The following is a 14,710-nucleotide window of genomic DNA, read 5'->3' on the forward strand; positions in this document are numbered from 1 at the left end:
AAAGGGAAGTCAAAGCATATATATTAGCTGCTTGCTTTGGCAATGAAGCAAGCTACATTTTGAAAATATTTTGGCAAGCAGCCAAAAAACATCTATTTTTGAGGCTCATTTCTGGTGTACTTTCAATTTAAGGCTTTTGGAGAGAAAATGTGCTTTATCAATAATGAACACAGTGAATGTGTTTATCGTTTCCCTTCCCAAATTTTCTCCATCATCTCTTGACCAGTTTGATTCTTGCTGGAATTTGTTTCCATTAAAAATCATAAACATTTAAGACCAATCCCCACTGACACACCACTTAGTTGATCACTTGGATAGCTGGGACTTTAATTGTTAATGTCTTAATTAACTACAATCATTATAGCTAACTGAACATGCTGCCAGAGGAAGGTGTAGAGTTGACTTCAATTACAACATTGAAAAGACGTTTGGACAGTACATGAATAGGAAAGGTTTAGAGGGATATGGACCAAACAGAGGCAAATGGGACTAGTTCAGTTTAGGACACCTGATTGGCATGGACTTGTTGGACCGAAATGATTTGTTTCCGTGCTGTATGACTAAGTGCCTGTCCCAAATCAAGTTTATGTCATACAAAAATGTTATTATTCTTGCAGCATCTTCAGCTCTCTATGGCTTCACTTTTACAAAGGGCAGAACTTTTATGCATCAGGTTATGGGGAACTATGAATGAAACCACAGAACTGCTACTGCCATTAATGGAAAAATGTTGGTCTAAAGTCGAATACAAAGTCTGCCACAAACAGAAAATTCAAAAGACCACACAAGTTCCAGTGCACTGTGCTACTCATATAAACACTGAATTTGGGTAAAATATAACATGCTTGCAATCATGCTTTACAGAAGGTTTCACTGACACAAAACAGGTAATTGTACACTGAATGTTCTAAATAAAACACTGTATTCAGTCTCCATTACTCCATTCCTGTAGAACATAGAATAGCATAATATCTGCTTATACATATTTGCATAGCACCTTTAATACAAAATGGTTCAAAACACTTCTAAGGCACATTATAAAATACATGGCACCGATCGACACAAGATATTAGGTTAGATGGTTTGTGGGTTGCAAAAAATCTTTTAAATGAGGAAAGTATGGTAGAAAGGTTGGTGCAGAGTACATAACATTATTGTTTCCGAGAATCATACAGTACAGAAAAGACACTTTGTCCAATCCAGTCTGCTCCAAAAATTTTACTCTAAATCTATACTCGCCCCACATTCCAGCACCAGGCCTTGAATGTTATGACAATAAGTGCTAATCCAAGTACTTTTTCTAAAAAAGGTAGTCAGATTTCCTGCCTCAAGTATGCTCTCAGGAAGTGAATTCCAGTTTTCCGCCACCATTTGAGTGAAAGCTTTTTCCTCAAATCCCCTCTAGACCTCCTGTCTTTCACCTTAAAATCATGCCCCTTGTTATTGACCTTTCAACTAAGGAAAACAATTGCTTTCTCAGCACCCTGTTAAGGCCCTGGATGTTTCCTTGCTTAGTATTATTTCCACATTAAAGACAGCTAGTTATTGTAACTGAAAATCTTACTGAATATCATAAGATTAGTTTTAACGGTATCAACTGTAGCACAATATCAGACCCGAATGATATCATCTTGGGGCGTATGCATCCTCCCTCAGATCTGAGGCCACTACCAGTGCCCAGTCTTGTGATTTGCAGCCTCTTCTTGCGCCACATCACTAATTTAGGTCTGCCAAGGAAGCTACCGCCTGACAGTCCAAGCTCACCCAAGCACCCACTCCCCCAATCCTTACCCAACACAACTGCCACGAGACAGCAACCCCCCCCAAGAGGCCTTTGACCCCAAGGATCCTTTTGGAAACGGTAGAGAGACTGCCCTAGACTGTCCATGAATACTGACTTTCCCACAACCCTGGCCAGGTGGAGGCTGGGCATGACTTTACCCAGCAGTATTTCCTTCCTCCTCAGAGACTGCAGGTGAAATTATGGTGCCTTGCTGGCAGACTGCAGCCTATAGATGGCTGAAAATGCAGGCAGTTGGTAAACTCAATTTGATCAGAACTGCCACTATTCTCTGCTCCCAAATGAGACATAACTCACTGTTATCCCACGGGCTGAAAGGCATGATGTGCTGCTGAAGCTCATGGTCCTTATCACCACAGAGATCAAGAGATAGAGATAGAGAGACACAGAGAGAGAGAGAGAGAGTGCAAAGAAGCAATGGTCCAAGTGGACCCCAGAGATATTAACTGCCAGCAAGACAGGTGCTGCAGATCATCAAGACAATGCCACCCTCCAGTGCAATGGAACAGCCAGTGACTATCCCAGCATGTAGCCTGGAACCCAATGCATAAACGTGACCCAGTGGAGACCACGGATAGAAATGCCCTGGGCTCCACTTTTGGAGGGTCCACATTTAAACCATTATATTCCTCTATGTTAACCGTTTCTCCATCTGTAACTATGCTCAATTATGTAAGGTGACATTAGAGTGTCCAGTGAAGAATGGAGAAGTTATGGTAGAAGTACTAGACAAACTCTCAGCTCCAGGAATACAATTTGGCCTTGCTAATGATATAGCTGGTTCACAGGTAGGAATGCGGTCTACTGTGGTTGAAAGGCCAGTGGAAACTCAGGCAACTGAGGTATTGCAGGAACCATATCCTGGCATTTTCTTGAGTGCGTGGTAATGAGGTCACAAAGTTACCAGTTGAAGCAGAAGAGATCAAAGAGTACAGATAAGAAAGTTGAACCCTATTTGATCAAATGCTTGATATAAACCAGGAGCAAACGGCTGACAAAGTAGAAATCTTTAGCTCAGAGTAATTACCTGAGTTACAGCAGATAGATGAAAATTTGAAGCAATTGTATTAAAAGGCATACACGGAAAAATAATCCAGATGTATCTCAGTGTACTACTATCTTAACAATGATGTTTTAATGAGCAAAAAGAGACCATCACACGTTAGAGTCATAGAGACATACAGCATGAAAACAAACCCTTCTGTCCAACTCATCCATGCCAATCAGATATCCTAACTTAATCTAGTCCCATTTCCCAGCACTTCGCTCACATCTCTCCAAACATTTCCTATTTATATACCCATCCAGATGCCTTTTAAATGTTGCAATTGTACTAGCCTCCACCACTTCCTTTGGCTGCTCATTCCATAGTACCACCCTCTGTATGAAAAAGTTGCCCTTTCGGTCTCTTTTATATCTTTCCCCTCTCACCCTAAACCTAATACCTCTAGTTCTTGACTCCCCCACCCCAGGGAAAAGACCTTGTCTCTTTATCCTATCCATGCCCCTCATGACTTTATAAACCTCCATAAAGTCATCCTCAGCCTCTGACAGTCCAGGGAAAACAACACCAACCTGTTCAGCCTCTACTAATAGCTCAAATCCTCCAACCCTGGCAAGATACTTGTAAATCTTTTCTGAACCCTTTCAAGTTTCAGAAAATCCTTCCGATAGGAAGGAGACTAGAATTCCACACAATATTCCAAATGCGGCCTAACCAATGTGCTGTACAGCCGTAACATGACCTCCCAACTCCTATGGTAGTATTATGGGGAACATTTAACTTTGCATGATGAGAAAAACTGGCCAACTCATGTTATTGATCAGTAAGTTAAAAAGGGTTGGAGAATTTGAGCTATAGGGAGAGGCTGAACAGGCTGGGGCTGTTTTCCCTGGAGCGTTGGAGGCTGAGGGGGTGACCTTATACAGGTTTACAGAATTATGAAGGACTATCACAAAGTCAATACAGTTACCAAGTCTGATGCATATCTGTTTCCACTTTTGGAAAATTGTGTTGAAAAGGTGGGACAAGCAACTTAGAAAATAAGTTGGACTTGCTCAAAGGATACTGGCAGGTATTGAAAGTGCAAAGCCAGTTCTGGCTTTCGAAATGCTGAAAGAACTGTATCAGTTTAATGTCATGCAATTGGATATGAAAAATGCACCAGCCACATTTCAGAGACTAACCAAAAAGGTAATTTCCGGATTACCGAATTGTGCAGTTTATACTGATGACCTGGTGATTTTTAGTCACACATGGAAGGAACATTTACAACTTTTATCAGAATTGTTCAACTGACTTCAGGAAGCAGGCGTGATGATAAACTTAGGTAAAAGTGAATTTGCCAAAGCCCAAGTCACCTTTCTAGGCCATGTTATTGGACACGGAAAATGACCCCAGGGAATGCAAAAACAAAGATAACTGGTGAGTTTCCCATGCCAATCGATAAAAAGAGCAGTGTTACGATTCCTGGGATTGAGTGCGTTTTATCAGAAATTCATACCAAATATCAGTAATGTGGCTACTAAAGAAAGGCAAGAAATTTCAATGGACAGTGGACTGTCAGAAGGCATTTGACAGCCCGAAAGTTGCATTAACCACTGCCTCAGTGTTAGCCACACAAAGCCATTCAAGGTGGCTATAGGTGCGAGTGATGTGGTTATACACTGATCATAACCCATTGAAGTTTGTGGACAAATTTAAGGACAAAAATTTCAGACTGTTTAGATGGAGCTTATTGTTATAGCCATTCAATTTAGAAACTGTGATTGTGGCAGGATGGGAAAACATGATTGCTGAAGCATTGTCGAGATTTGGAGAAGAAACTGAGGCGTTCAGTGACAGGAATAAACAGACTGAAACAGAATGAAGTAGTGCATATTTGCAAGTTTATAGCTATAGATCGGTGTTGCGGTATACAAACAATTTAAGATTAAGGTGTCTTTTGGATACTGATATTCTTTTTTGAAGGGAATAGGGTATAATGATGCTGTCCTTTAACGAGGTTATTTTGTCCTTGATTTTTTTTTCTCTAAAATGGTTGTAAAGGTAGGTTCCGATATGGTTGGAAATATTTTGCGCAGCATGGTGGCTCAGTGGCTAGCACTGATACCTCAGAGTGCCAGGGACCGGGGTTCAATTCCAGCCTTGGGCGACTATGTGGAGTTTGCAGATTGTCGTCGTGTCTGCATAGGTTTCCTCTGGTGCTCCGGTTTGCTCCCATATTCCAAAAGATGTGCAGGTCAGGTGAATTGCCCATGCTAAATTGTCCATAGTATTCAGTGCATTAGTCAGGGCTAAATGTAGGGAAATGGCTCTGGGTGGGTTACTCTTTGGAGGTCGGTGTGGACCTGTTGGGCTGAAGGGCCTGTTTCCACACTGTAGGGACTCTATTCTGCAGGGAATCTAATCTACTTGAGAAGGCGTTTAAGTCTTTCTTTTAAAACATATACATGATGGAAGAGCAGTGACCAGTTCTCCCAGTTCAGGGTTTGGTTGGGTTTGGTTCGAGTATACAGTCAGTTTTGGAGCCCCTGGTCCAAAACGGGTGTTGATGGGGATGTTGCAAGTATTTGGAACAGCATCACTAAATTGTGATACAGTCGATTGGGCTTTCGGATAGATTAAGTTATTCTAAATTTGGTTCCCTTTTGTCGGTGTTTCATTTAGTAATCCATAAAAAAATTCTTTTTTTGAAACGGAGTGGTTGGGCCAGCTACATCACACCTAGAATATGCACTTTACACATGCCTAAACCAACTAGAAAAGTTAGGGTCTGGGCTCCCTTCTTGAAATGTTTGAGGTGGTCTGGCCTGGTCTGTAACACATCTACAGTGTAGGAGCAATGTGGCCATGACAAGTACGATATTTAAACTGACAAGGTGCAAGATTTTTCTTTTCTCACTCTGCGAGGGGAAGGCTGTATGAAACCCAACTCCATTTTTAACATTCCAAATGCTACACTTAAGATTTCCTTCACTTCAAACTTGCATTTTTCAGAATGCAGAATAGGTGAGGACTACCTTTAATCAAGAGCTTGTAACATTGGCGACTGAAGGTACAAAAACAAGTTGTGGAGCAATTAAAACAGAATCTACAAAAAGCTAGAAGTCTAGAAGCATAAATATCGGAGTGCTGTGGGACTGGAGGTGTTTATAGAATTAGGAAGTTCAGGGTTTCTGTGAAGATTTGTAGCTCGGGTGCCATTCGTCACGGTTGTGGGTACATTGCCCTCTGTAATATACCAGCCACTACAACAGACAACCGGAACCGGAAGCAGCAGAAACATAACCAAATAAATTCCAACTAAAGTACAGCAGCTCTTCACAGGAGACTCCAAAGCACTGAAGATGTCACCTCAACGGGACGAAAAGCCTACAAATCAACTTCCCAGCTCAGTAAACATACCCACAATCATGACTTGAAGGCAATGATAAATTATTTAACATTAAGACATTGTTTGAGAGGGAGTCAATGTAGGTCAGTGATCTTAGGGGTAAATTGGGATCATGCCTCATTGCAAGGCACAAGCAATGTTTTAGAAGACCTTAAGTTTACACAAGGCAGAATATCAGAGACTTGCCATTTGTGTCTTGGAGTAATTGAGTGTGGAAGTAGCAAAGGTACAAAGAAGGATTTTAATCGCAGATAAACTTTAACAAGATAAAGTTACAATGGTGGCGATAGATAGTTTTAGTGATGGCATGAATCTGAAGTCCAACATTAATTTCTGGACCAAATGTTGTGAACAGATTATTTTTTTCTTGAGGATTGCGAGGGAGGGGGATGGAGTCAGGGAACTTAGTTTGAAACACATACTGAAGTATTTCCGGTATTTAATTGTTCATGTTGGATATTAGATTAGCAATCTGATCATTTAACAACAGGAAAGGAGTCAAGAGAGATCATCATGAGGTACATCTGAAAACATTAACATATATGTGAAAACTAACACTGCTCTTTCAGATAACATCACTTGGGAGAAAAACAAGGGAGTTCAAAGATATTTCCTCGAGGGACATCAAAGTCAAAAGTGTGTGAGCAGGAAGACAAGACACTGCAGGTCATTCTCTGGCTACAAATACATGGATAAGAATTTTTTCCTTGTGCTGATGACATTATGGGTATTTAATAGTCTTCTAGGAGAAAGTGAGGACTGCAGATGCTGGAGATCAGAGCTGAAAATGTGTTGCTGGAAAAGCGCAGCAGGTCAGGCAGCATCCAAGGAGCAGGAGAATCGACGTTTTGGGCATGAGCCCTTCTTCCTGAACCTTCTTCAGGAGCCCTTCTTCATTCCTGAAGAAGGGCTCATGCCCGAAACATCGATTTTCCTGCTCCTTGGATGCTGCCTGACCTGCTGCGCTTTTCCAGCAACACATTTTCAGCGCTACTTTAATAGTCTTGACAGGAAAAGGAGTGAAAGATGTAACCAGGCGGGAAAGCCTCAACTAGGGCAGGAGGAAGTATCATCACTCTTTAGCCAAATATTTCTTAACGTTAATGTATTCATCCACAATAAGTTAACAAATAGCAGGGCCCTTGTTCACAAATGAATAGATATTCTGGAGTGAGTTGTGTACAGTAGTTGGGTGATGAGAGTTGATTTGTTGGCAGAGTCCACACAGTCAACAGTTGGCTAGGCCAGTTAGACAGGAAGACGACTAACAAAGTTAAGCCACAATTGGAGCCCGATGCAGAAGTTGCCATGAGTGTAAAGTAGGACAATTGACCTGCTGCTTGTGATGAGTCAGGGGCAGAGGGAGGACAACTGTGATGTCAGAGTACAGAAGAGTGGAGTAGTGAAAGAGATATGAGAATAGCACAAAGTTAGGAGAACTAAGGAGAAAATAATTTTAAAATGAAGAACAAAAGTGAAAACAGAGTGACAGAATCAGATCCTGAGTGGCAAACAAAATGCACGCATGAACAGACACAATAAGAGCTCAAGCTATAGGGGTCTGGTTAGAACAGAACAGAACCTCTACAGCAGGCCACTTGGCCCATCAAGTCCACACCAACCCACCAAACAGCATTCCACCGAGACCCAGCCCCTAACTTATCCCTACAATCCCACATTTACCATGCCAAACCAACCAAACCTGCTACTCCTTGGATACAATGGGCAACTTACCCAGGCTAATCCACTCAACTTGCACATCTTTGGATTGTGGGAGAAAACTGGGGCACCCAGAGGAAACCCACGCAGAGACAGAATGTACAGACTTCCCATAGATAGGCACTTGAGGTTGGAAGCAACAGTGCTCATCACGGAGTCATTGTGCTGCCCAGTTACGTGAAATTGTGATAGCCAACAGGAAGTAGGAAATAGGTGGTGATAACAAGACATATATATCAACTCTCAATACTACACCTAAATCTATAGGACCGTTTGGTAGCCAACAATCGGACAGGCAGATAGAGGTTCTGCATTTGTCATTGCTTTTTTTGAGAATGACGTTTGCTTTGCAGAATTCATTGCAAATTGTTAATGTGAAATCTAACACTGGCTCACAACTTGAGGCTCTTGGCAATCTTCATCACACAGATGTGAAGTGCTAGCTAGATTACAAGGGTCAGATTTGAAGTTCACAATGCACTGGAACAGTCTGGTGGAGGCAACAGTCCAGCTTAAATCTCTTCTTCATACTGGAAAAACCATGTCAACTTCTTTTGAGTTGTTTGGAAGCCAAATGGCACAAGTATGAAATGGACGCAAACAAGGAAGTCTCCAGTCTGATAGTTAAATTCAAATGCCAAATAATAACATATAAAAGGAATTATTTCATTCAACCTCTGATCATACTAGCAGAATATTAGTTGTCAGAAAATTATCCTGATTAATTGCGAACCAGAAGAATTTTATTTGGACAGAAAATTTAGTTTATTCTACTCAATTGCTTCTCAGCAATTTTAGCAAATTCTCTTATTGAATCTCATGCAATAAACTCACTTATAGATGGTTCTGAAATGAAAAAGTTAAAAATTGGATTATAATTAAATGGTATAAGAGCAATTATATACATCACAATCTATAAAACTGCTCTGTTGCAGTTTTTATTTCTGCACATGAAGGTTTTGCAAAGAAACTAATTCTCATCTGAACAGAACAATCTGTGAACCTCATTCTGTAGAGAAATTAGAGCAAAATTAAATTGCTCAAAGACTGCCCTTTTCCAGACATTGCTGGGATAGGGCCATGATTAATGTTACATAGTTGGGCATGCATATTATGCTTCAGAATAAGAAATATTTAACAATAGTTGTCTTAATGAGCTTCCATCTCTGCCTAATCTCAAATAGAGCACACAGTAGATTTACAAGAACAATACCTGGACTTCAAAAGTGTATTGTGAGGGGAGATTTCACAAAACATGGATGAACACCCCAGAATTTGGAAGGTCAGTGGGTGAGGTGATTGAAGATTTCAAGATATTGTTATGAAGATGTGGGTGTACTGTACCTTTAAGAAAGTTAAAAGCTAGAACTACCTGATAGCACTAAGTGTTCTGTAAAAGATACAATGTAAACTTTTGATCCAGCAGCTAGTAGCTGGTGGCCTAGAGACAAAAACAAATTCAAATTAGGCCAGTTTAAATTATGCCCCCAAAGAATACCAAACTCCAATCAATTTAGTATATTGATGATATTAAAACTTAATGACACAATCCGGTGCTTTGGGAGTATAAGACCAGGAGGACGGGAACAGTTGAGAAAGCACTGCCAAGCCACCAATATCTGCAAACAGCCTGGAAAATTATCTCCCTTAAAAAGGTACAGCTATCTATCAACCATCTCTAAAAGAGAAATCCTAAGAAGAAAACCTACAGAGGAAGATACAAAGGGAAGATTCGACAGCTACCTGGTTTTGAAATCTGAATTTTTGGAAAATCTTAATCGGGAGATTTTATCGAACTAATACTATAGAAGGGAAAGTAAAAGATAGGTTAGAGGAAGGAGTGTAAATATTTGTTAGTTAATTATTCTCTGCTATACTTTAAGAAATAAAGTTGTTACTTTTTATTTAACTCACAAATTTTCACAGGTTACTACATAGGTGACATCCTTTCTGTGTTACTGGTTTAAAATTAAGAGTGAGTTTACCCCGTGTCATAACAATATTCAAGGGGAAGAGATAAGGTAGTGTGGTGCAAGATATGATATATAAATCTCACTTATTTTAGATTTTGAGTGGCATGTGGCTTTTCCTTTGAAGGTCTTGGGGTTTATTGATTACCATATAAGCATTCTTGTGATTTCTGTTATAAAACAATAGGAGAGGTAGCTCTGAGTCTGAAGAGAACTTTGTTTTTAAAATTCTCTCCATATAAACAAACAGACAAAACGCTTGGGTTTAGGCTTCACTTAGAAGCTTTTTCTTGTCTTGGGGGCAACACCCATGAACACTGGTTGTAAAGCCCTTTTAGCTTTGTTTTACAGAAGTCATGATTCAATCTTGGTGTGTAATACAATTTCATCTGAAGAACAAAGATAGTTTAAAACAGTTAAGAAAGAGATTATCTCAGTGGAAGGGGTTTAGCCTTAAATTTTCAGCCAAACATTGTTCAGTTAAAACTTCAAGGGATTATCTGAAGCTGTGAAAGTTGAAGCTCAGATTCACAAAGACTCAAGGAAGGGATGATCAGATACTGACTGGAAAGTGAAGCATCACTTAAGTTAAATCCTTCAGATATCTTAAAGATTTGAATTTTCTCTGGTGTTTTGAGTACTATAGAAGGGCATTTTTCATTTGTTCATACAATATAGGCAAACTGGTAAGGTAAATGTTTATTGTCCATTCCCAAGTCTTTTAAAGGTGTTGGCGAGCTGCCTTTATGAATACATGTGGGTACTTTGAACATTGAAAACTCATCTAATGCAATACTATTTGAGATGCCATTTACAGATTCTATGGAGGCCACCGAAATTTTAATTTCTTTTGAAATCAATTTTCAGTAACATTCACCAGGTTTCTGGTGATGAATCAGAGAAGTAAACTGAAACATCCCATAATTACATGATGAATAACAAAGTCTTTTTCGGGTACTCACAAGAAACTAAATTAAACCAGCTTTACAAAACTATGTCTGCAAGAGAAGATCAGAGGCCACGAGTTCTCTATCAGTAACTTCCTAAGTCAGAAATATGACAGGATGCCTTTTATTTGTCTGGAGAAGCATTGCCAACAACACAATACATTTGCCATCTTCCAGGACAAAGCAAAGCAGCCTGTTTGATTGGTAACTCATCTACCACGCCCTTAACCATAAATCTACAGCAATCACAGTGTGTAAAACCTACAAAATGCACAAACAACTGTAGAGGGTCCTTCTACAGCACCTTCTAAACTGTGACCTCTTACCACCAAGAAGAACTGGGGCAGCAAATGCATAGGAAACATCACCTAATGTTCACACTATCCTGACTTGGACCAATATCATCAGTTTCTTCACTGCTGTTAAATCATAATTTTGGGAATCCCATTCTAACAGTGTTGAGGGTGTTTCCTACACTCCATAGAATTTAGCAGTTCAAGAAGGAAGCTCACTCTCACTTCTCAGGTGTCAATTAGGTATGGACAGGAAAAGTCCAATTTTGCCAGTGACACCTACATCCCATTTACAAGTTAAAAAAATCTTAGTAACAAAATGGATACAACACATACAATTTATAATTCATGCACAACGTCTAAATTAAATATAAGTGAAACACTGTGGACCTTTCACTGTGACATAAAATCAAAATGCTGGAGAAATTTTGCAGGTATGGCAGCATCAATTCTGAAGAATCATATTGGACTCCATAAGTTAACTGTTGCGCTATCCACAGGTGCTGCCAGACCTGTGGAGTATCTCTCAGGTTTTCAGTTTTATTTCTGCTAAATTAGATTTCAGCATGAATGCTTTCAGATTTCAGTTAAGTTTTTAAAGTATTTGGGCTTCAAAATATTGTGGTGGTGAACTTTTACTCTGAATATTAGATTTATGTAGTCAACATGTTACAGCACAAAATCCATCTAGAAAAGCTAAGCCCTGTGCATTTTGCTATTAAAGTAGCATCAGAATATTACATGGCTATGGGAAATTACATAGCTTTCAGACCACTATTCAGGTCTGCAAAGTGGCAGCTTTAGAGTCAACGACAATGGGTTGGCAATTTGATCTGATTAGTCTCTTGCACGTTTTTTGGAGTTTACGATTAAAATAAAAATTGGATTGAAAAAAGTATCTTCTCTAAATTTATCCCGATTTTTCACTTTCTAATTTTCACTTTGATATTGATCTTTTGAAATCGAAAGTAAGAATGGAAACATTTCCCTGAAAATACCTGGGATTTTACCCAGCAATAAAACTATCTTTCCAGATCCTTGCATATACTTTAAATACATCTCTAAACAAGGACTACATTAGGTCTTGCAGCACTATTATTCCAAAATAACAAACATTCCTCCCACTGCTTAATTTATTTTTATTCATGGATGTGGGCCTCACTGGTTGGACCAGTTTTTATTGCAAATCCCTAATTACCCAGAGGACAGGTGAGAGTTCAATCACATTGCTGTTGGTCTGGATTCACATGTGGGTCAGGTAGGGATGGTAGATTTCCTTCCCGAAAGGACATTAGTAAACCAGATGGGGTTTCCCCCGACAATCAGCAATGGTTTCACCGTCATCGTTAGACACTTATTTCCAGATTATTATCGATATACAATTCTACAATCTGGGTCTCTGGGATTAATAATCTCGTGATAATACGACTATGTCATTATCTCCCAAATTAAAAAATATAGTAAGGATGCTGCTTAAACCCTGAAGTTTAAAGAATGGGTCAAGCAACTATAGTCAAAACTTCAGTTAGTCTTCTACTTCACCACAATGGCAGCAAAGGTAGTTTGGTTGAAAATTGCCTGTTAATGTGATTGTGTCCTTTCAAAGGGGTCAATCATACTTAACGGATTCACCTTGAGTGCACTAAGTAATCAATTAGTTGAAATATTCTTCATTAAATTACACAAATTCCTTCATGTACATGAAGAACAAAGATAATAATGAGCTTTCTTTAATAAAAAGGCTATAGAGTGGAGAGTACAAACAGAAAGGTAGAATATTCGATGTTTGATTTTTTTTGTGCACAGATTACTTACCTTGGAGTCATCGGGGTGAAATGGGATATCACATGACACTAGCAAGTTTTTTATTTCAGTTTCACTGTAAAAGTTGAGCTCTTCTGGTTTGAAAACATCATTGCGCAACAATTTTACCAGCATTCTTGGATTTCCTGTTGAAATGAAGAATGGGCATATAATTCATTCTAGATCAATCAATTAAATAAGTTTCCAAATGATGCAAATGAAATTAAATATCAATATTTAAAATAACACTTCCAGTTTTAATACTTTTTTCAAGGATAAAATCATTAGCATCCTTGTTTCATCCATATTAATGCTGCAGATACTGTAGAAGTAATGATCTTATTTCTCAATGGGACGGATGATGGATATCAGTCAGAAGTTCGTTCCTTACATGTTGCAAAGTTTCCAATTAATAGTGAGGCCCTCTGAATGCCTCATAGTTAATATATGATATTAAATTAAGAGATTAATGCTTAAAGCATAATCAAAATCCAATTATCTAGCAATAATCAGTATACAAAGTATTAACCAAAATGAAATGTTTGGAATATATTATGACTTTTTTTTGTTCCGCTCCAATTCAGGAAAAATATCAGGAAGTCCTTGCACCTTTGGTCAGCGCCTTCTTGTTGTCCTTCATCAAGGCCGGAAACCTGTGGAGAAATGCCAAATTTAAATCAACACACTTGCTGTGTCTTACCAGCAACTGACTGTGGTTGAGGGTTTTTATCTTTCTCACTGTTAACTACAACAGGTGCCCTCAGGAGTGGCGGTATAAATGGAGCAATTATGGATGCATCAAATTTTGTAATTGGGATACTGGATGGAAATGCTGCTTGTTCTATGGCTTCATTCTCCATTGTAGACCAAAAATCCTCCACGTTTACTTCATCTGAGGTAGGAAAGTCAGGCCATGTAAACTGGAAAAGATGTTAGAAAAGGAAAATAAGAAATACAACTGAAAAGGCAAAGGGGAACAACTGGTTAATGCCACTTGCAGTGCATCCTAAACATATCGACCTAACGTCCCATCTTTGTGGGCGGGGGGGGGGGGGGGGGGGGGGGGGGGGAGCGGGGATGCTGTGTGGTGGAATTCAGAAGTTGACTGAAATCCACATTAGGGACTACTCCATGACTTTTAGCACATAAATGCATTTCCACTGCTACTGATATGCGCAGGTATTGGTTCAACGTGCATTTTCTTGACTACTAACAGACTAGACAATTGTCTACAAAGATGATTGGTTTCAGATTAGAGGTAGGAAGATAGGGCATATACAAAGTAGCAGTCTGGGTTACTACCGCAGAACATCAACTCTATCTGTGGACATTGAATAAGGAGAGGATTCATCTTTGTTGTGACAAGACCAATGTTAAGACATTAGATTACCTATGTCCATATTGAGGCTTAAGTTTGCACAAGGTAAATGAATTTTAGGAAATACTAAAGTAAAAACATGGTTAATAAGTGAGAGTGAACTCAACAAAGCACTGCCTCCATTAGGGGTTCACCAATTGGGGTAGAGATGAGCAAGAATTTCTTTTGAGGGCAGTGAATCTGTGGCATTATTTACCATTGAGAGGTAAACGCGTTTGGCCATTAGGTTTAGTGAAGGCTGAGACAGACAGATTTTTAAGCAAACGAATCATGGGTTATGGGGAAAAGATAATAAATTCAGCAACGATTTCACTGAATGGCAAAACAGATGCAATGGGCTGAATGGTCTATTTCTGTTCTGATGTCTTATGGTCTTTTCACACCGTGTTCATATTCTTTCAC

The 14,710-nt window shown here is 39.3% G+C and overlaps 1 protein-coding gene across 5 annotated transcripts in view; it reads right to left on the minus strand.

The window, feature by feature from the left end:
• Nucleotides 1-14,710, minus strand: part of hmgxb3 (HMG box domain containing 3) — a 91,516-nt gene that overhangs the window by 6,310 nt on the left and 70,496 nt on the right. For all 5 annotated transcript variants that reach the window (XM_060837339.1, XM_060837337.1, XM_060837335.1 and 2 more), the window contains 2 exons: nt 13,631-13,850; nt 12,943-13,076 (listed from right to left, as the gene is read on the minus strand). In XM_060837339.1, coding sequence (XP_060693322.1) covers nt 12,943-13,076; nt 13,631-13,850 — 354 coding nt within the window. The remainder of the gene's footprint in view (nt 1-12,942; nt 13,077-13,630; nt 13,851-14,710) is intronic.

The sequence above is a fragment of the Hemiscyllium ocellatum genome, chromosome 16 (assembly GCF_020745735.1).
Source record: "Hemiscyllium ocellatum isolate sHemOce1 chromosome 16, sHemOce1.pat.X.cur, whole genome shotgun sequence".
Classification (NCBI taxonomy): Eukaryota; Metazoa; Chordata; class Chondrichthyes; order Orectolobiformes; family Hemiscylliidae; genus Hemiscyllium; species Hemiscyllium ocellatum.